Below are 22,878 nucleotides of genomic sequence, written 5' to 3'. Positions count from 1 at the left end.
AGTTTCCTCCTCAGCCTAGGCCCTGGTCAGGATGTGTGCAGGAGGCAACCAATCGGTATGTTTCTCTCTGTCTTTCCCTTTCTCTTCCACTCTCTCTAAAAAAATAAATTCAATGGAAAAATATCCTCTGGTGAGGATATATTTTTAAAAATAAATAAATAAATAAATTTTTAAAAATACAGGAGCCAAATAAGATAAATATACAACTTTCTCCAGGTCTTATAATTCATGTTACTTTGGCTTTAATTTGTAGCATTTCATTTTGGTAGCATATTTACCTTTTCATGGTTTGCCTTGATTTACAATTTACCTGATTTCTATTAGAAACTAGCTTCAATTAAAAGGACTTTTAGCCCAGAAACCAGTGAAATGGTATAAACAAACTTAATTTAATAATCTGCCACACAAAAAAGTTATACAATAATTCCATTTGTCAGAAGTGACCCAGCACATAGACAAAGACTGAAAACAAAGTATCAACATATAAAAATAAGAGGTCTGTTAATACGATGTGGTTCTGAGATGTTTTTCCCAACTTAAAAATTTCCACCATCATCATCATCAGTAACTGTGTTGATGTGACACATAACTCAGGGTTCAGTGGAGCAGAGCAGAAAGCCGTCTGCAGAGCAGGCTACACACACTGAGGGACGTCACCTGCAACGCCGGCCTCTTTATGGTGTCAAGCAGGAGCCCGGCCCTGGTAGCCACTGCGGGGTTGACGTCCTCCACGGCCGCCAGAAAGCAGCAGAAAGCATGTGCCAGCGAGTACTTCAGCAGGTGGTTTTTGGTCACTGAGTGAATATCCAGAAATCTACAAATTACAGCCACCTTTTCCACTGAAATGTAAAAGGCAGAGGACAAAAAATGACATGTATTTAGATAGTCTGAACCCACAGAGATAGGGTAACTCTGGGCCCCCAGACACTGGTTTTAAATACCAAGAGGAACGTCTAGTGCCTCCTTTTGAGTGGTTCGTGCAGCACAGACCACTTCTACTCAGTGCAGTATTTTTGTCAGGCAGCCTTAATTTAGTTCTGGGTTGTCTCTCTCTCTTTTGTTTTAATGGTCTTTCCCATTGTTTAACCTCCAGCTGTGTTTCAAACTATTCAAAATGCCTCCATGCTCATTTCTTTGTCCATTCCACAGAGGTTCCACAGGGAGGTGGGAGGTACCTGCCAGTCCTGGCTCTAGATTCTGGACCCTCCACTCCACTCTTAGCGTGTCATGATGTGAAGTGACAACCAGTCTTCCCGGGGCTGTACAGCGTACGTCTTCCATAAAATAGATGCACCCGACTTGATAGATTTCTAATTATTCTGCAAATCTATGTTAAATGATTCCAGCCACTCTTAAAACAGAGCTTGATAAAAAGCCATAGAAGATAGTGAAGCAACATAGTTTCATGCAAATAGAGATGGTTCAGTACTTTGCTTAAGCTATTCTAGCAGCCTAGAATATTCTTTCTATTCTTCTCTGCTAATGGATATTCTACCATCCTTAAAAGAATCTGCTGTTTAAATTCTACATGTTCTGTGAAGTCCACTCTGACTTCCTAGAGTGGTCTTTCCATACCATAAACTCCTGCAAAAATACTATTCATTGCCCTGGCTGGTTTGGCTCAGCGGATAGAGCATCCGCCTGCAGACTGAAGGGTCCTGGTTTCTATTCCAGTCAAGGGCACATGCCTGGGTTGTGGGCTTGATCCCCAGTAGGGGGCATGTAGGAAGCAGCCGATCAATGATTCTCTCTCATCATTGACGTTTCTATCTCTCTCTCTCTCTCCCCTCTCCCTTCCTCTCTGAAATGAATAAGAATATATATTTTTAAAATACTATTCATTTAGATATGGCATTTGTGTGTTCATATTTAGCTGTATGACATATCTTCTATTGTGATCTTGAGTTATATTTACACCTTTATAGTTTCTTAACCTTTTACATGTTTATATTTGGTCCCATCAATTAAATTGAGAGCTTCTGAGAGCAGGAGTTTGCCCTTATACTCTTTTTATTAATTCCACATTAGTAATTATTCAATAAATCCACTAATTCACTTATTTTAAAGACACCATCCTAGGTACTTGTTGGGAGATGGAAGTAAATGGAAAAATGAACTGTTAGGGGCTGAATTATTGTGCCTCCCCAAAATTTACACATGAAGCCCTAACCCCCAATGTGATGGCATTTGGAGTTGGGACCTTGGGAGGTCATTAGGTTTAGATGAGGTCATGAGGGTGGGGCCCCCATGATGGGATTTGTGTCCTTATAAAAATCAAAAGGAAAACTAGACACAGGAAGAAGGTGACCATCTACAAGCCAGGAAGAGAGCCCTCACCAAGGAACTGCATTGGCTGGCACCTTGATTTTGGACTCCCAGCCTCCAGAACTGTGAGAAATAAACTCTGTTGTTTAAGCCACCCAGTCTATGGTATTCTGTCATGGCAGCCCAAGCAGACTAACATGTGAATCATTCACAGGTCTTGACTTCAAAGTCAAGTCGGCTAAAAGAGATAAACAGTTACAACTAAAACCAAAATGTAATATAAAAAGCTGTAAATGCTGTTAGTGATGTATAAATAAAATGCTATGGGAGCTTGGAGGATTAAAAACAATTTTCCACCAAGGGAACTGAGAAATGGAACTCAATGGGGGCCTTTGAAGGTGGTTCAAACAGAGATGGCTTTTGAGTGGGTTCTAGAAGGGAAGAGGGTTTCAGACTGAGAACAGAGACTGGCCAAGATATGGGTGAGGGGCAGTAGGAAGCAATGAGGAAAGTACAACGTCAGGTGAAGAAAGATGAGTGAGAAATGAGGCTACAAACACGAGCAGTCAGACCATGGGAGGTTTTGAATGTCCATTTAAGGCGTCTGAACTTTATTCTCTAGACATTGAAAACCCATTAAAATGTTTTGAATAGAAAAGCAACATAATCAGAGCTGTGAATATTTTCTTTTCTTTTCTTTTCTTTTTTGCTTGTGTTACTGGCGAAATGGATTAGCACAATTTAAAAACATAAAGAGGCCATCAAGAGTGCTGATGTTGCTAAGGGTGTGAAAGTGCTCAGAAAACAATGAGCACAGGCCATTGAAGAGGCAGAAAAATTGTGTTGATTCGAATGAACAAATAACAATTAGCCAGTGATAGCATTTCAGAGACAATGATATGTGAAAAAAGTGAAGAAGCTGCATATTGACCTCCTAAGAGACACCCCTGAACGGAGCACTCAAAGTGATTTGTTGAAGGCTAGCAGGGGGTGACTCAAAAAATTTAAGAAAAGAAGTGTTTATTTGTAGATTAAACAGTATATTCAACATGTACTGTATATAAGAAAGGTTAAAACAGGGAGTCCTTTGGGGGGGTCTGGAACAGATTAATTCAATTTACATTATTTCTAATGAGGAAAATATGATTCAGTATTCAAACAAATTGCTTCTCGAACAACCTTCTGGAACTAATTAAGTTGAAGGACCGAGGTTCCACTGTAATCAGTGTTTTTAACAAACACTCCCAGTAACGCTGATGCAAGTAACCCAGTAGGTTGACCATTTAAGCGGGAACCCATGTGAAAGTAAACAGTGTACAATTAATAAATATACCTGGAGGACAGGCATAAACTGGGACTACCCTAGGCAAACTAGACAGGGCCACCCTCCCTAAAGATCATTCTGCAAAATATTACTATTGACAAAGCTCAGCTAAGTAGACACAACAAAGAATACCAACGAGCAGGACAATGCCCTATAGAAAGAGGGAAGGAAAATAGAAGGCAGAAAGAGATCTCATAACTGGACATCTGGTTTGTAATGTGATCCAGAGAGAACTGTTATAACACAGAGGTACCTGCTTCAAACCTCATCTTCCAGTCTTTGCTGTTGAAGTTGCCGTTTATGATTGTCCAGAAGATGTCAGCACCATGAGGAAGCGACAACGCATGGAGCAGGAGAGGAACCGCCAGTGAAGATAACTGGGAGAAGTCGGATTTGATGACTCTCCACAGGCTGGAAGCCAAGAAGCAAAGTGGTTACAGTTATGCTAACCTTTTTAGAAAGAAAATACTATTATCTTGATTGATGAGAAGTATAGTTAACCTGGAGATGGTCAGAATGCTTTCAGTGAAATTGCATTCATCCACAAGACTATGATCCTCTGATGAACTTTTCCTACGCTCTGTTCTGTTCATGTCTTTTTAAAGTAATTACTTTTATGTAACAACATAGAAAAACATATTAGTTATGCTAAGATGGTGAAGTGATAGTGATTTTAATATCTTTTTCTTATACTGAACATCTGGGAAGTTTTGTTGGTTTTGCCTGCCCAGCAGCCTTTTCCTCGTATTATTCTAGCAAGGAGCAGCTCTTTCAGTTAAGAACAGCATCTGGCTGGCTAGGCGGGTGTCCCCCTCCTCCCTCACCGATCCATGTGCGTCCCTCCCGAAGCTGCGCGCGCTCGGTGGAAGAGGACGACCTTCCCCACCGAGGAGAGGACCAGTCTTCGGTCAAGGGTATACGAGTAGCTGCGCTCCCCTGCTAGAACCTCCAAACAAGCTCTCGAAGTGCTTCAATGCTGAAAATCGAGTGATTAGTCAAGGGGTGGACATATGACGTAAGTATGGGAATGTGGGAATCCTTGTCCAGGTATTGATATGGGCTCTGGGACAGAAAGATCTCTCTCCTTCTCACAGGAACAGCCTGCTGAGAAGCAGCCAATACAGATGGAATGAGGCTAAGTGATGGTGAGGAAGGGAGAAAGGGAGAGGAGACAGAAAGAAAAAAAAAAGGAGAGAGAGAAAACCCTAGTAACACCTTGTGAGTGCCAGCCCTGCCTAAAACCAGACCACTACTGGTCAAAAATGTACCTTAGCAAGTTTAGCTAAGTTCCTATCAATTTCTACCAGAATAATTCTGAAGGTCTATTTTTACTAATCCTATATAATAAAAGCATAGTACGCAAACTGTCCCCTCAAGTGAGAGTTTGTCTGGGAGTGTGACCAGGGGGCGAGGCCGGCCGGGGAAAGAGGGGGAGGCCCCAGCCAGCAGCCGCTAGGGACCCTACCAGTGCAAGAATTTTGTGCACTGGGCCTCTAGTAATATCTAAGCAGTTTCAAGTCTTTTATTCATTTATTTAAAGTATGCCTTTTGTTTGTTTTGGTTGTTTTATTTTGTTGTCTGTTTGGCTCCAGAGTTAATCCAGAATTGAAACTATTTGTGACTTTAAAAAACTCATAATGCACCCCTAAAAGATGGGAGGAATACAAATTCTCCATAAATCGTATTCTCAATTTATAGAGAATGCAAGTCACTAAAGTTGCTGGTATCTTGGAAGACACACTAGACTTATAGGATAAAAAGGAGTAATTTTCAAATGCCATATGCTACAACTGAATTGTGGAAATCAGAAAAATTTAGATCTAGTCTGAACCCTGTCATTAATTAACTGTGTAACCAAGTGTAAATGTAACTTGTCTGAACTTCCACTTCCTCCTAATGCTGCTTGTATTAAATGTTAGACACATAGTAGGTACTCAAAAACCTTACACTACTATTACCATTGTGAGGCTAAGGACGATGATACTTCTCTACAACAACAGGCCCTACAGAGAATGCAAAGGAAAGGGAAGGCATGATCTCTGCCCTCATGGAACTTTCATTTCAGTAGAAGGAAGCAAATCGTATATAGCACGAATAGAAAACCGTCTCAGTGACAAAAATCCCTGGACTCTTCCAATCCCATACTGCTTTCTCGGGTCCCTACAGCAGCTTTGTTAGAAAAACAGAAGCATGTCCTTTCTCCAGATCCCTTCATTGTCCCTCAGGGCTTTTGAGGGTGAAGCCTGGGCTAGGTAGCCCAAAGGCTAAGGCAGAGATGCCATGGCATCAATGATCCATTCGTCCCAACTACACCTCCAATAGAGGTGGCTTTCCCAACAGAAGTCAGCCCACGTCGTCTCCCCACTCTCCTGGAATGAGCAGAGCTTCTGCCCAACTCCTGACCCTGTCCCTTCACTGCTTCTGCCTGGATTTGCTGTTTGTCTTGTCTGTTACACTGATCCTTTCAAAATTCTATCATTATCTCAATGCCTGTCCAAATGGTATCTACTCCTGAGGCTTCCCTGATCATCCAAAAATGACCTCTCCCGCCTCTAACTACACAAAACAGTCACCCATCACACATCCCTGGGATTGACAGTAACATGTATACATAGGTGACCATGTGGCTTCATTTATCCAAGATCTCAGTCTACTATATATTTATTATTTTGAGGTTATTATGAAAATCATCCCCTCTTCACTCTCAAGAGTAGACCAATTTGAATTATAAACTATGTGGTCACGTTCTGTACACATACTATTCACCTTCTTCCAAACTAGATTACAAATTACCAAAATGAATATTGTAAGCCCTCAATAATATTTTTGAATGAATACATGAATAAATGAACAAAATGAATAATGACAAATAGAGCCTCAACTTGGTTTAGCTACCAAGTTAATCTAAACCAACCTTTTCCTTTTTTAATCACTTCATTCCCTTATATATAAAAATGAGGATAATATTTTTCCAACTTATTTCCAGGAAGATTGTAACAGTCATTTTAAAGTTCTTAAGAAGAAAACCACTATGTAAATCCAGGGCAATATTTTCTTGTTTTTCTCAGAATGCCTGGGCAGTTTTTTAAAGAATACATTATCAGATAATATGTGGAGAGACTTTAGATGTCTATTAGCAGTTCTATTTCAAGTAAGAAATTAAGTCCTTACTCAATTATACTAGGTAAATATTAACTTAGTACCTGTTGACATTTTTCTAGGTTACACTATATTCTGTTTCTTTAATTTATCTTTATTGTTGGAAGTATTACAGATGTCCCCTTTTACTTCCCCATTGACTCCCTCCAACCCATACCTGCCCACCCCCAGGCCTTCACCACGCTACTATCTGTGTCCATGGGTTATGTATATATGCATATAAGTTCTTTGGTTAACTTCTCCCCACCCACCCACCACCCGCATCTTCCCTCTGAAATTCATAAGTCTGTTTCATGCTTCATGGCTCTGGATCTATTTTGTTCATCAGTTTATTTTGTTCATCTAGGGTACACTATATTCTTAAGCCATCTAACAACTGAAAGGCATCACATAATCTTTATTTTGCCTTTTCTATTTCTATAGTATTTAGCAAAGAAAATTACTATTACTCATATTGACATACTTAATAATCACACTAAATAAAAGTAATAAAAGTAGTTCCCATAGATGATTAAGCTGTCCTGGCTAGGAAAAATAATCCAAATAAATTGATATGTGTTATTCTAAAGACTTACATATAAGCAAAAAAAGCCTAACATATAAACAAAAAAAGGAAGACATACCTTGCAATCAACATATGATCCTGAATGTAGGCTAAAAATTGAGGATGATCTTTTCTAGCAATGTATAAACACTCTCCGTGTAGACAGAGAATCTTCAGGCAATTGAGCATATTAAAAAGAATGTCTGGCTCTTCAAACTTAGCCATTTCCTATGCAAAAAAACCACATGGTTACGGAATTATCTAAAACAGCAATGCTACCAAAAAAAAATTCAAATATTCCAAAAAATATACCTGGAAAATGGTGTATATTAGTCTCAAAGTTACTGGAAGCTGTTGGTAGCTAAACTTTCTTTCAGTATCGTTCTTTACTGCTGTGAGGAAATAATTACACAGAGGTTAGCATAACTCCTCCTTTCCCCCACCGTTCACGAACTGGTCAAGATCATAAAGTCAAGAGGAGTAAAAACAGATATAGAAGATGTACATTTTTAAAGTGTATAATGTTTTCATTTGCTCTCTAAGTTAGCATATGTCCCTTCTATGATGCAAATGAAGGAAACCTTCTAGATCAGAATTCTCAGCTTCCCTTTTCCACCTAGTCCTCCTGTACTCAGATGTCTCTGGCTCCCTGAAGGGAACTTAGCCCAGCCATGTGCCCCTGTGGGCCACTAGTTCTGCTGCTACCTGGAGGGGCCTGAGGCCTGGCTAGGTATGCTTTCCTAATTGAAAGGAAGACAAGCAGGTATCAAAGAGAGGTATTCACGTTGTATTAGCACCTAAGGAAGAATTTAATCCCATGGACAAAGGGAACTTTTGAAAGAAGGTGAATGTATTCAAATCAGAACAACTACTCCTGGCTTTATTTCCTCATCAGCATCTCTAAAATCTCTGCCTCTGTGGTAAAGAGTGGCCGGGCGTTCTACATGAGGCATGCTGGGAAAAAGAATTCACAAGGGGCTGGATGGAGAGGGTTGGAGGGGTGGGGGCGGGGGAACAGGAGACATCTGTAATACTGTCAACAATAAAAATTATATATTAAACAAAGAATTCACAAGTTAACCAGACGTAGAAACTAGTGTAAAACGGTTTCAAATCACTGTTGTAAGTTTTGGCGATTCCTAGGATCAGAAACAACAGAAGTCAAACCCTCTTGGCATCTATACGAGATAGTTTATTAGAGATCTTCCATCCTAATGTATTCTAAATACTTGCTATCCACACCCGACTCTATTTTGTCTAGTGTGAAAGTTTTAAAAATATTTTTAATAGAAGAGATATCCGACTGCCAGAAGAAATAGGCACCAGGCCACAAAATGCAGAAACAGGACATCCTCTAAAAGCGGGGAGAAATCACTGAACATGGGGCAGAGCACCCGGCTGTTCTGTGACAGAGGAGCTCAAGACCACTGCCTGGAGGCCGCGGAGCAGGAGCAGGACTGGGCACTGAGCAGCGGGGGAGGCTGGTCTTGGGAGGAAATTAACGGAGACCTCCTAGAGGAGACCACTTATCACTGCGCCCTGTAAGACAGCAGAGAGCAAAAGAAGGACAGTGGACCGGAAGCTGTGATGGGAGCCTGGAGACGTGCTTGGAGAAGACGAATACACCTGAGTCATTTATAAAAATAAATGGCTTAATTTTAAGCATTGTTCAAATAAAATGTTACATATAAATAAGTAAAAGTGGCAGCTAATTGATTTTGTGTGCTATCTTAGGTTTGAAAAATATGCTTGCATACAAAGATTACAGGTTGCTGGATCATCAGTAAAATCTTTGCCTTTTTTAGACATTAACACAGGCTGGGCCCCGGTCTCAGGAAGTATAATTAATTCTAAGTAAACCAGGAGACCCAGGTTCTAGCCTCCACCCTGCCACTAGCTAGTGTTACAATACTTGGGTATGCAACTCCCAGACCCCCACCCGGAGACACCCACAACTGGGGGAGGAAGTCGGAGGTCATTAATTTTGTTTGTATTTCAACTCCTCGGATGATTCAAGTTCTCCATTACCTTCTGGGCAGCATGATAAGCGTAAAGTGGAAATGAGTAATACAAGCTACATGAAAATAGCAAGTTGTTTAACTCATCTGCAATGTATTTTCCTCATCTGTAACGCGAGAAGGCTGAACAAGAATCAGCAAGTTTCAAATTTCTTTGCTACAGAATACTTTGTTCAAAGAACATCTTACCTAGAACTCCACTATATGAAAGGGAGCCAGTCAGTGCAGGGTGGGCAGCCTGAGTCTTTATCATTTACCCACATCTTCCTACCAATAGCCACCCCACATAAGGAAGGTCCAAAGGAAACACAGAGAGCCTGTGCAACGCCAAGTACACGATGAAAACCAGTGAAGTAGGTCATCTCAGGTGTTCCTCCAATTTCTAAGTGTCAATAGTTCTAAATAATGTGAACCAGGATAGCCATACTCAACTGACCATTTATACAATCCATGCAGAAGCAGTCAATTCCAACCAAGCACGCTGTGGTAATAACATTGTTACCTTGATCTGAATATGACACCCAGGACCTATGATGAACCCCACACAATAGTCACATAACAATATTTGCTGTTGACTGAGGGAATGATAGAAAGGATAGTAGAAATAGGAAGATTAAAAACTACTTAGATTTATCCCCAGAATGCCACAGTGCAGTCTAAAAGCCAGGCTTTCCCAGAGGCACCTGGGGTTACATCCTAATTTCCTAAAACTCCTTCAGCATGTGTGGAACTAGAGTGTGATTCCGGGCCCTCCTGCCATCCTGCTGTCCCCAGTTAGCCCCACTGAGCCTTTGAGCAACTGGCAACAGACCATCCTCCCTCCCAGCTCTGAGCGAGCCAATCAGCCCTAGAGCACAAATTGCTCAGGTGTGAGCCTGCCTAGAGTCCAGGTTGTACTCTAAGGGCACAGGAGCCAAATTCCATCGCCTCTGTCCCAGCATGCTCTGCTCTGGCCAAATGCCTGATGGCTGTGGAGAGCGTCAGCACCCTCCACTCTGCCTCGCACCTTGGTTCACGGCTCCTTCTGCACAGAGAACACAATACGCCATAAGTAGGGAGGCGGTGTTTTTCACACTAAAACAGGGGGGTTTTGTCGATGACAAGCTCCTGCTGCCAGAAAGATGCTCAGTGACCTTGATCCACTAGAAACACATCCTGGATTTGTTCCCTTCATAATCTGGGGAAATGATTCATTTGCACAACTCTACAATAAGGAAGCCGAGTCTGAACTTGTACAAGTCAATGGTCACCTAAGCAACCAGGGTTCTGAACGTTGGGCCTGTGCAAACTTGGGTGTGCCCGAGTTCACCTACCAGCATGTTCCGTGGGCTCGGTGTGATTGCCCGGGTTCTCCCCGCGCTTGCTGGCTGGATTGTCCTCCTCCTCACCCTCAGGGCCTATGGTAAACTCGGGTCTGGAAGAAAGGAGGCTGTCCTCAAGGCTGTCCGTGGGCTCCTGGAACGAACGGGACAGGCAGCCATATGAGCAGCGTGGGGATGTAACAGCTTCTGCGACAGAGACCGGCTGCGTGCCTGCTGCGGCCCAGCCTGTGCTGAGCCCTGGCGGGCAGAGGCACCTGCCTCACAGGAGGCTTGAGCTTATTTCCTTGGAAATTTACAGGAGGTGTTAGTGAAACATTTTCATTCCCCTGAAATAATATGGAAAATATCAAAAATGTTGTTAAATCTTCTTAGGCCTGCCTTCCACCTCTGCTTTAATCCCTGTGAGTGTGCCCTACTCACCAAGAGATGCCAACCCAGGCACATTTTGTTCAATAACTACTTAATTAGCAGGGAATAATAAGGGGTTCGCATCAACATTTAAAATAGAAATATCGATTGTCTAGAGAAGTCAAAATTTTAGGAATAAGAAATAGCTATAATATATGTGTTAAAGAGAAGTAGGTATGGCAAGCCAAGTATCCATCAACGGATGAACAGAGAGACACAATGTGGTATGTACATACAATGGAATGTTACTTTGCCTTAGTTTGGCAAACAAAGCCCTTAATGAATCTGAGTAAAAACTGAGTCTTTCCTTGACTCAACTTTCATGACTCTGCCACCCTCCTCACTGCTCTAACAACACAGAACTACTAGCAGTTTCCTGAGTGTATCATCCCCAACTTCCCTCTATACCATTTAAACAGAGAGTTTTCTGGGTCTCAAAAGTCCTGCTCTCCTACCGCTTTCATTTCATTCATTCCACTCCTCCCTCAATAAAGCTCAGGAACCATCTCCTCCAGGGAGACCTTGTGGGGCCCTATCACACCTCCAAGGCAGATTTGTTGTCCCTTCTTGCGCTCCCATAGCCGCCTTGTACATGCCTCTCTCAGAATGCTCATCACTGTCTTCTGGTTTTTCATTTATTTAACCATCTTCCTGATTAGACTCTAAGCTTTTGATTTTAATTTGTTTTCACATCATCTACTACTGTGACTGCTTTATAGTAAGTACCCAATGACAATGTTAAAAGACCATACTACAGGGATGTTATTTTGCAACAGGTAGGACTAACGAGTTCGGTGGGCCTAAAGGTATTTAAAAACTGAAGAAACATTTTACTGAATGTATACTGTCCCTCAAAAAATACTCTTAAGTCGCTTTATACCTAGACAAACATTAGGGGAAAGGAAGAAAAAGAGAAGATGGCAAATAATCCTAGCTCTGATGGTATGAGGCTATTTTGATGATGTGTGTGACTTCGATGGAAAATAAGCTAAACAGGAAATAACTAATGCATGGAGTAGCTAAATATATACTATATATTAGCAGTTCCTTATTTAAACAATTTTAAATGAAATTAAAATTGTATTGGCTGTTGATGAAGTCAGTAAGTTTTACAAACTGCGGTTACCTAGGAATTCTCGGTGTCCATAGCCAATCTACTTACTCGATATTTGATATGTATATTTTGTAGTATTCACTGTTATCGAAACTTTGTAATATGACTTTCTGGTAAAAGTTATTTCAAGAATACCAATCATGCTTTGTATTTGTGAAAATTGTGTGAATGGGTGTGCTACAAACCCTAACTCAAGGCTCAAGATTTCTCACCCAAGAGTTCTATATAATGTAGCTCCATCTCATATTCCAGGAGCCTGACTTGGTGAAGAAAAACTTTTTTTTAACACAGTTTGACACATAACGCAGCATGGGGCATAGCTAAGCCTGAGAAAGACCCCATTGCACCACTACTGCATCCTTATTACACTTAGCCAGAGGCCACCTCACTTCTTCAACTGCTTACCACCAGCCGGCTTTCTTCTTTAGGAGCCAGTCTCCCCAGGAGTTCACAGGCGAGCTGATAGCAGAGAATGCTAGCCTGACACAAGTTACACTCTATTGCTTTTTCGTCCTTCTGGCAGGTGTGGGAGCCCCCCCAGGGGGCTTGGAAGACATTGTTTATAATGGAAATTATGTCTTTTGATATGCTGTGCTCTAAACCCATCGTGATCCCATCATCTTGTAACTCCATCTGAAAGATATCAATTAAAAAAAAAAAAGAAGAAAGAGTTTGGTCCTTTTGTCCACTATTGCATTGACACACTAATGGGGGAAACTTTTCCTTAATTGACAATATTAAATTATTTAAAGATGGTAAGACTTATAGACCATGAATATACATTGATTTCCATGGATTCTTCATAATAGACTATATACATAAGACAAAATAATGAGAATTATTTTTTAAATCATGTAGGACATTTAAAGGGAGTTGTTTTTTAAAACTTATCACTCTCTGAGGTTTTACACATTTAGAAAATGCTGCTCCTTACCTAGTGTCCAGATTTTGGTTTCTAAATACCGTTATCCACTAAAAGGAACCAGGGATCCTTGGAGAAATGGCTGGTTTCCGGGGTGGGGCGAGGAAAATATAAAATGAGCCCAGCATATCTTGTCATGCCAGAAATTAAGGAATTGTTCAAAGAATGATGGACCATGTCAAAAGAACACCAGAGCCAGCTTAAAGGGGCTCCCACTAGCAAAACATGGGATAACATAAGCATCAAAATAAAAGTTAACCCACTGAGACAAATTCTAACCCACTGAATAAAATGAGAATCCATGAGTACATGAGGGTATCTATATATATAAAAGCCTAAGCGACCATTATGATGGGTCAACTGAATGACTGGTCGACCGGTCACTATGATGCACACTGACCACCAGGGGGGCACATGTTCAATGCAGAAGCTGCCCCTGGTGGTCAGTGCACTTCCACAGCCAACCTCCTGTGGCCAGCCAACCTCCTGCGGTCCCTCCCCCCGCTGGCCAGCCCCAAATGGCCCCAATTGCTGGCCAGGCCAAGGGACACATGTGCATGAATTCATGCACTAGGCCTCTAGTAAGTAGATAAAGAAATAAATATATAAATGGGAGATAAGGGAAAACTGTTCCTTCTATAGAATGCCAACTAATAATTCTTTTAAATAATGGAATCAGAAAATAATTTTTTGATAACCCTCATAGTAATAACTGATTCAGGAATGAACCATCCATGGATGCTACACTACCAGGTAAAAGTCTGATGAGAAACAGGGAATCTCATAGTCTTAAAGTATCTCTCTACAAGCTACTTATTAATTATAAGAAAAAATAATGACTTATAGTAGGGAAATCTGCAAAATTCACTTTAACCAAGTTATCACCACCAACAAGGAGGCATTACCATGTCATGTGCTTTCTGATCTGATGCACTGAAATAAACACAATATAATATCTGTGGTATTAATGCCAAAAAATGCTCAAGCCAAATCGATTCACAAGGAAATATGAGACTCAAATTGAAGGGCATTCTACAAAATAACTGGACTTTTTTAAATGTCGAGAACACAAAAGATAAACAAAGACTGAAGAACTCTTCTGGTTAAGACTAAGGAGGCAGGAGAAATAACTGCAATAGGTGATGCTGGATTGTGTTCTCAATCAGAAATAATTTTTTTCTTTTGTTATAAAGATGATAGTTCTATCAATTTTAAAAATAAATTATTTCTGTAAGTTACATAATAGTGTTATAATAATATTAATTTACTGATTTGATATCTGTACTTGGTTATGGAAGAAAACGTCCTTATTTTTTTAGAGAATGCATTCTGAAATTTTAAGGATAAAGGAACATCATGCTTGCAGCTTACTCTCAAATGGTTCATTAAATTTTCATACATATATTTACAAAATAAGAGAAAAAGAAAGAATAAAATGTGCTAAATGTTAACATCTGAAAAATTTAGGGGAGAAGTATTTGGGAATTTTTTGTATTATTCTTGCAACTTTTCTGCAAATCTAAAATTATTTCAAAATTGCCGAAACCGGTTTGGCTCAGTGGACAGAGTGTCGGCCTGCGGACTGAAAGGTCCCAGGTTCGATTCCGGTCAAGGGCATGTACCTGGGTTGCAGGCACATCCCCAGTGGGAGATGTGCAGGAGGCAGCTGATCGATGTTTCTCTCTCATCGATGTTTCTAACTCTCTATCTCTCTCCCTTTCTCTCTGTAAAAAATCAATAAAATATATTTTAAAAAAATAAAATTATTTCAAAATTAAAAATTAAAAAGAAATGTTCCTCTGACCAAACCTCTTAAACTTCTTTTAAAGTTACCTTCAAAAATCAATTTATAAAATATATTAAGCTCAGCCCATCACCATAGAGTTGTACGTTGCTCTTCTCCCAACAACTGCCTTACCTAATATGTTCACCAAATGTGTTCAAAAGAATCAATTCTAATAAAGCTAGGATATTTCTAAAATTCATATCCATTCTCATATGTCAATATTATTGCAGACATTTATACAAGTATTTTTTCAGGCTCTTTAGGAAATTCCCAAAGGAGTTTGAGAAATGTTTTGAGTAATGCTGCATCATTTCAGTAAGTGTGAAGATATCCAACACACACAAAAATCACTATACAAATGTTCTCCTCATCCTTCATCTCTGAACTAAAGGAAGCTCATGCTTCAGCTACCTGCTTCAGGAGAAGATCAAACATGAGGATGAAACAATTTAGATTCATTTCATCATCTTCACAATCAAAGTCAATAGTCCTTCCTCCTGAGTGTCCAAAATTCTTGAAAGGGCTGCGAAAAGGACTACGCATAGGACTCCGAAATGGACTCTGAAAAGGACTATGAAATGGACTCAGCATGTTGTGCTGAACTCGTCGACCAGGATCAGAGGCAACACTCACCTAGAAGAAGGAACATCAACATACATAAGTGAACTTGCAGAGGCTCAAATGGTGTATAAAATATCGGAAGGTATTTCCAGCTGCCACACTGACTTCCTTTCTTAGCCAATAGCGTTAGTACCTCCAACTACTATAAATCTCCTCAATATATAAAAATAAGAAATAAAAGTATCCAAACTTTCTGTCAGGTGAATAAAACATCAGCATTCTAAAGAATGAAGGCAGCTGTCTTTGTCATTATATTTTTCATCCCATCAAACATTCCTAATTAAACTAAATTGTCTGCATCTACCTAAAAGCATAACCTAAAAAAGAAAAATGAGAATTTAACAGAAGTGAAAAATTGCAGGATTAGCTTTAGAAATATAAGCACAGAATGTCAGTTTGACAAGACTGTTTAAAGACAAATGGTTTCTGGATATTATAATTATTAAACTATCCTGGGAAAACAATATAAGCCAAACCTGTTTACTAGTTATTCTCCATGTGCCAACCAACCCCCCAGGTGCCAACACAACCCCCCCACCAGGCTCTCATTGCCCTGCTCTTCCCTGCACCTAAGCCCAAGAATGCCAAGGACTGAGTCGTTCCTGGCTCTCTTGCTGGCTGGCTTCCCGTTGTGTTAAGTCAACGGGAGGTGCCAGCAGAAGAGCTGAGCTTAAGGGGACACAGGTAGGACTATTTCTCCCACCCTTGGCCTGCTCTGATGCTACGTCTCTGGCAGCCTCTCCATCATCCCATAGCTCCTGTAGCCAGCCCTCCCCTTATCATTTCAGCTCTGCATGGGCTTCAGGAACGATTTTCCCTCGTTCTTTCAGCCCTAGAGGAATAATGGTTTCCTACTGAACTGTGGGTTCACCAATAGCTCACCAACCCTTACCGCTCCCTTAACCTTTCCCATAACTCTACAGGCAGAGTTTCCATGAAAGTCCCTTCATTTGAACCATCTGGGATAAATTCTGTAGCAGGGCCCTGACTGACATACCTATACTTCACTTTCAAAACATACTTTCTCTCTTAAAGATTTCTCTAAAACAAGCAAGCTCCTTGAACACCATATTTTAAAAAAAGAAGATGAGTATCCCCTTAAGAATCAGAATACCTGGATATTGATAGGGTTATCTATGGCAAATCACTTCAGTTCACTTAACCTCAGGTTAAGTAGCTGTAAAATGAAAATAATGAGCTCTTCCCCAAATGCTTCACATTTCTGTGATGTCATTAATTATTAATAAAGTGCTAATGAAGTATTAAAGATTACAGAAGAAAAAAGTAAACTATAAATGGCAGCTGGTTCCTACGAGGCAGATCTTTTAAAAAGCACTGAATACAAACTGTGATCCCACGACTGTTATATTTTTTAACCCCCAGATATCAGATGGAATGATGGGGGGCCTGTGGTATACAGTGGGGAAAATGTAATGGAGAGGGTTGACAAAGAGAAAAATTAGAACAGTCCCTGCGCACCATCAGATGTGAGTCAACCTCTCCAAAACTGATCATGGTCTGGGAATGTCATTACATCAACCGAAATTCTATCAGGTCATCCACAGAAAAAGTATCAAAAACTTCCAACAAACCCTGACCAGATAGCTCAGTTGGTTGGAGCATTGTCCCAGACCCCAAAAGGTTGTGGGTTCAATTCCCAGTCAGGGCACGTACCTAGGTTGTGGGTTTGATCCCCGGTTGGGGCATGTACCGATCGATGTTTCTCTCTCATCTTCTCTCTCTCTCTCTCTCTCTCTCTCTCTTCCTCCTTCCCTCCCTCCCTCTCCCCCCCCTCTGGAATCAACAAAAAACATATCCCCAGGTGAGCATAAAAAAATTTCTAACAGTTTTCATACACTTTGGACCAGATTATATTGACTTTTCTCATCCACAAAGGTTCAAAGGAGTCAATAAAATGGGTTTAAAGGGGTTAATAAAATGGACTTAGTTGGTTCATAGTGACAGTATCACTCATGGTCACCACCAGTTGATGTTATCTTCCCAAAACACAATAAAAAAAAAAGAAAGAAAACATCCAAACTCTTCATCCTTAAAGTAAAGCAGCTATCTACTCAGCAGCTGGTAAAGAATTCTTATTTGTCAGGGACACCCCCACTCCCTGCCCCCCCCCAAAAAGTACCCAAAAAGCGGTGTGAGGGGTTTTTTTGTTTTGTTTTGTTTGCTTTCATCAAAGATAAGAGATAACTAATAGGTATGTAGAGGAGAAAAACTCAAAGAAAAATGAAAACTCAATAACTTATTAATTACGGACTTAACCAAACATATATTAGATTAATGCTTTCTATTACTTCTGTGCTTAAAAGGTTCCAGAGAGAGATGGAACGAAAAAGCATTTTCAGAGAAGTTTACGTGATGCTACTTTTAGACCCAGTATAATCCGCAAAATCTTAATCAGACAAAAAGAGTTGTGGCGTAGTTACCCTTCGAGCTGCAAGGTTCCCTGCCAGTTCATTGGCTCTTGATTTTCTTTGATTTGCCAGTTCTTTGACAGAATTAACTCCATCAGAAAACATGCTTATTAATAGCTGAAGTGGAACCGTGATGTCTAACTCCGATAATACCTGAGGAAAGAAGGCATATAGATCCCCAAAAAATATAAACTTTAAAATTCAAATAAAACTACACCTAACATTTTTATCAGTGAACTACTGAACATAAGGACACTTAGCCTTCCACATATTCTATCAGCACAGTCATCCCCAATGTATTGTACTAAGAAAATCAATGGTAACACTGAACCCCACTCCCCACATCCAATAAATCATCAGGTTCTTTCTATTAACACTTTGACGTGCCTCTTTATGTGGTCCCTCCTTTCCATGCCACTGCTAATGCCTTAGCTCATCACCTTTGTCCTGAACTAGTGATAATCTGTGAGCATGTCCCCGCTCCCATCGGAATGTCCCATCTGCGCTTGTTCTCTGGAGCAAGCTCAGGTATCCTGCCAAAATCAAGTTACCTTATCTGTAATGAATTTTCTGGGAATAGATGCCTCCTTCCTTTGGACAGAATTAATCCATTCTCTGCTCTGCTTTCTTAGAACTTTCTATATACCTTTATTAGAGCAAGTATCACTTTGCATTACATCTGATTATTTGATATTATCTCTCCCACTGTGAGCTCTTTGAAGAAAGGAAGTAGGAGGAAAGGACCATTGCTTCTCCAGTTGTATCCCAGCGCTTATTACAGCGACTGGCACAGAGGAGCTCTATAAATGTTTCCACGTTTAATTAATAAATGAGTCAACTCCAATCACTATATCGTTCTCTCTATTTCCCAAATGCTAAGACCAGTGGCTTACATCCTCCTTCAACTGTAGCACTGCCTTCAAACCAAAGCTATGGCAAAGCCCAGTCCATAAAACATGTAAACTGTAATCGTTTCAGCCGTGGTGGGGACAGAGGTTTACAGTCCTGTCCCTAGATGGCACAGCTCAAAGGGTGTACAACTGAGTAACAACATCTAGCCATCTTTAGAAGAATTAGCTTTCCTAAAATGAGAAGTTATCTTACTGAGACCTAACTTGGGATAAAAAGTTAAAGTTCTAGTCCCAAAGGTGACTTTTTTTTTATCATCTCCTTTACTCTTTGTCATTTGTGGAAAATACTGTTCCTTGGTTTAGAGCCCAGAAAGGCATCTTCACAACTTGAAAAACTTTAGGGATCACATCCGTCCATGAAACAGAAATGTGTCTGCACCCATAGCTAACCTCTACATTGGTTCTGTCCTCCTTTTAAAAAATTGCCCAAACTTCGTATCAGATATTCAACTCAATTTAGTAAATTTTTAAGAATACCCACTAAATTCAAAACATGTCCCAGATGGTGAGAAGAAAAGATGAAGGGAGATATAAATTCAAAAATGAAAAAGACATAGTCCCGGCCCTCAAGGCATTTATAACCATGAGAAGAGACAAAAATTAACTGTAATATTAGACAGAAATAGTATTCACAGAGAGAACCTGTGTGAATACTGGGGGAAGGAATAGTGAATTCTGATGGGAAAATGGGGGGCAGTGAAGCAGCAGAAAACATCATAGATGAGATCATTTTTGAGTTGGATTTTAAAAGAGAAGCTGGAGTTCACAGATGGAGACAGGACAGAAAGTCGTTCCAGGCTGAGTGAACAGCATGAGCTACCCCTTAAATCAGTAGCTCTCAACCTTTCCAAGTAAAGGGCCTATTTAATATCAAAAGTTTATCAGAATCCCACAACACAGCTAGAATGTTTTTCGTGTCTATTGATGGAAAGATACATAAGGACCAAAAGCTACTATGAATTTAGTAAGAGTACTACATACATTTGTGTTTTATTAATAAATCACAACTATAGCTACATACATTTAAAATGCAATTACCTACACATATGAATTACTGGTCTACAGATAGTCCTCAGCAAACATACACATTACAGACTCTGCAATAACTCCTGCCACTCTACCTGAGGATCTAAAGTTCACAGGCGAAGAACTAGTGCCCACAATGATCCAAAGTATCATTCACTTACATGCAGCCACAGTAAAGCTTGCTCCTGCACAGAAGAAGGGTATCCTGTGAACCGACAGCTAATAAAGCCAAACATCTCTTCCATTGAAAAAGGTAGAGGACAGAGCTCAATGTCAAACATTTTGCTGGAAAGCAGAGCAACAAAGGTAAATGACCAATGGGCACATAGTAGGACCTACCAGTGCGTTTCTAATATATATTTTGGGAAGCCAAACACTTCAAATTATTCTGTGTTCTGAACTGTTATTAGCATGTTTCATTTTACAGGAATAGCTTATGTCATTGGAATAGATATAAATAATTCATACGGTTGTAAATAGCATTAGTGTTCATACTCACATTAGATTTAATGGGAGGCATTGCATTTCTAAAGAATGAGAGTTGTTTCCCAGCATCTGAAAACATTTTCCTTTTGCACTTTTCCCACTTTACCCAAACCATAATTATGTGTGAAAATAAGCAAATAATATGGTATATCTATTATTCCACAAGAACAAAATCTCTTCTGAACAATTCCAAATCATCTTAGCATGACTTATAGCAACTCTTTCATTTGGGCCTTCAAGTTTCTCTATAGGATTTTGTTAAAAAGTAAGCAAGATTATATAAAAGGCTTAGCACAGTGCCTGGCACACAGTACATGCTCCATAAATGTTAGGTATTATAATTCCAGTGACTTCATTAAACTACTTACCCACCTTAATACTTCCCTGAACTCTTTTAACTGGTTATCCGGGACTTCTGTTCTGATGGCTTCCAGCCATTCCGGCATAATACACTCCCACACAGACTGATTGATCACATTGTAGGGGATCAGGCAGAGGATTCGGTTGAGACCCTCCTTCAGCTGAGTCACTGTGCTGCAAGACTTATCCCAGTATCCACCAACCTGATGGCATTCAACAGCCGCAGGAGAAAAGAACAGAACGCGCTTTGTTACAATTATACGCAAGGATTTCATTATATCTGAATCCTGTTCTCAGAGTGAGATCTGTAAGAATCTACCATCAGGATCCATTAGTTACAAAAAAAGAAGAAGAAGAAAAAAACCATAGTTACAAATCGATCCAAATATCAATCACAACTGAATGAGAATTGTCCCACTGAAAATTCCAAAAAGGTATTCCTACCAGGAATACTATTGGAGCATTCTATTTCTAAAGTTTGACAAACCCATTACAAATATGTGCAGTTGTACCTGTACTTGAAAGAAAAACAGATTTCTACTACTATAAACTTTGGTCCTTTTGAACTTTGTTCCATCAAAAAGCCCAAAAGAACTTTCCTTATCTTCACATTCAAGTACTAACAACCTTGTATCTGTGGATATTGAGAAAGTTATTCATATCTGAGCACTCCTGCATAAAAGTGTAAATAACTTTATCTCTACTCCTGTTAATGTCTGTTGCCAGTTAATACACAGGCCCCCAATCATGGGGCCCAAGTTAGAGAAGTTTTCCTTCCAATATAATCATTTCTTTGTATCTTCCAGAGTCAGATTACACCAGCCGTATGCTATTCAGAAAGAAATAATCATAGAAAACATATCAACACAGTCAAAGAATGCCAGGAAAGCCCGACCAGCATGGCTCAGTGGTTGAGCGTTGACCTATGAATCAGGAGATCACAGTTCGATCCCTGGTCATGGCATATGCCCAGGTTTCAGGGTCGAACCCCACTGTGAGGTGTGCAGGAGGCAACCAATTAATGATTTTCTCTCATCGTTGATGTTTCTATCTCTCTCTCCCTCTCCCTTCCACTCTGAAATCAATAATATATATATATTATAAAAAAAAAAAGAATGCCAAGAAGTGAGGAATTTCCATTATGTAAAAATCCAGTTTTATATGTGAGTCAGTAGGTGGCACCAAAGAAGAAGTGCATTTTGATAAATGCACAGAACGCTCAAGTCCTGAAAATCTAACAAAAAACTACACTTTTAGATGGTCTGTGTTCTGTTTTATTCTTAAATATCTTATTTAAAATGAAAATTGCCTCAAGATATCCTTGAAAGAAAACACACGTGCACGCACACACACAAACTTAAAAAATACCTTGAAAAAAATTTCATATATTGCTGCCAAAAACTGACTCTGAAAAAAAAATTAGAAAAAACTGACTCTGGGTTAGACACAAATTATAATGTAGTCAAGAAATAAGGGGTCTTCTCAACCACACATCTGAGCCTGGGGTCCACTGAGGCAGCGCCAAAGGATAAACCCAGGGAAATGTGACCTATAAGTGAGAGGAGAAAACAAAAAAGACTTGGCTGCTCCTAAGCTTTTTGGCATTCCAAGTGGGAGGGCAAGGACTCCACCGTTGCTCTCCAGGATATATGTGAAACCACAGAAATTGCCCATCGTCAAACGTTAGCCTTTCCACAGACTATAGCCCAGAAAAGGACTGAGCTCTAGCAACCTCAAAGAGAGGCTTTTATTTTCTGTTTCTTGATATAAAAATATCTTCAGCAATGTCAGGAAAGAATACTCCCTTAAATTCTATTTTTAATATATTTTTATTGATTTCAGAAAGGAAGGGAGAGGGAGAGAGAGATAGAAACATCAATGATGAGAGAGAATCATTCATCAGCTGCTTCCTGCATGCCCCACACTGGGAATCAAGCCCATAACCCAGGCATGTTCCATGACTGGGAATCGAACCATGACCTCCCAGTTCATAGGTCTACACTCAATCACTGAGCCATGCTGGATGGGCTATTTTATTTTATTTATTTTATTATTGTTTTAATATATTTTTTATTGTTGACAATATTACAGCTATCTCCCATTTCCCCTCCCCGTTACCCTCCTCTACCCAGCCCGCCCTATGTCTTCATATTTTTACCTTTTAAACAAAATTTCTTAGCAAC

The 22,878-nt window shown here is 40.0% G+C and overlaps 1 protein-coding gene across 1 annotated transcript in view; it reads right to left on the bottom strand.

Annotated features, from left to right (window-relative positions):
* The window catches only part of UNC79 (unc-79 homolog (C. elegans)), a 218,862-nt gene that overhangs the window by 94,417 nt on the left and 101,567 nt on the right, over positions 1 to 22,878 (bottom strand). Inside the window, exons 15-24 of the mRNA XM_015566456.1 lie at positions 20,708 to 20,940; positions 20,011 to 20,134; positions 17,925 to 18,065; positions 15,274 to 15,495; positions 12,560 to 12,787; positions 10,624 to 10,765; positions 7,605 to 7,684; positions 7,372 to 7,520; positions 3,843 to 4,000; positions 658 to 839 (exon numbers count right to left, since the gene is read on the bottom strand). Of these exons, the coding sequence (XP_015421942.1) occupies positions 658 to 839; positions 3,843 to 4,000; positions 7,372 to 7,520; positions 7,605 to 7,684; positions 10,624 to 10,765; positions 12,560 to 12,787; positions 15,274 to 15,495; positions 17,925 to 18,065; positions 20,011 to 20,134; positions 20,708 to 20,940 (1,659 nt within the window). The remainder of the gene's footprint in view (positions 1 to 657; positions 840 to 3,842; positions 4,001 to 7,371; positions 7,521 to 7,604; positions 7,685 to 10,623; positions 10,766 to 12,559; positions 12,788 to 15,273; positions 15,496 to 17,924; positions 18,066 to 20,010; positions 20,135 to 20,707; positions 20,941 to 22,878) is intronic.

Source organism: Myotis davidii, unplaced genomic scaffold, assembly GCF_000327345.1.
Source record: "Myotis davidii unplaced genomic scaffold, ASM32734v1 scaffold1703, whole genome shotgun sequence".
NCBI lineage: Eukaryota > Metazoa > Chordata > Mammalia > Chiroptera > Vespertilionidae > Myotis > Myotis davidii.
Note: the sequence above shows the minus strand (reverse complement) of the source record. Positions and strands in the feature narration are given on the sequence as shown.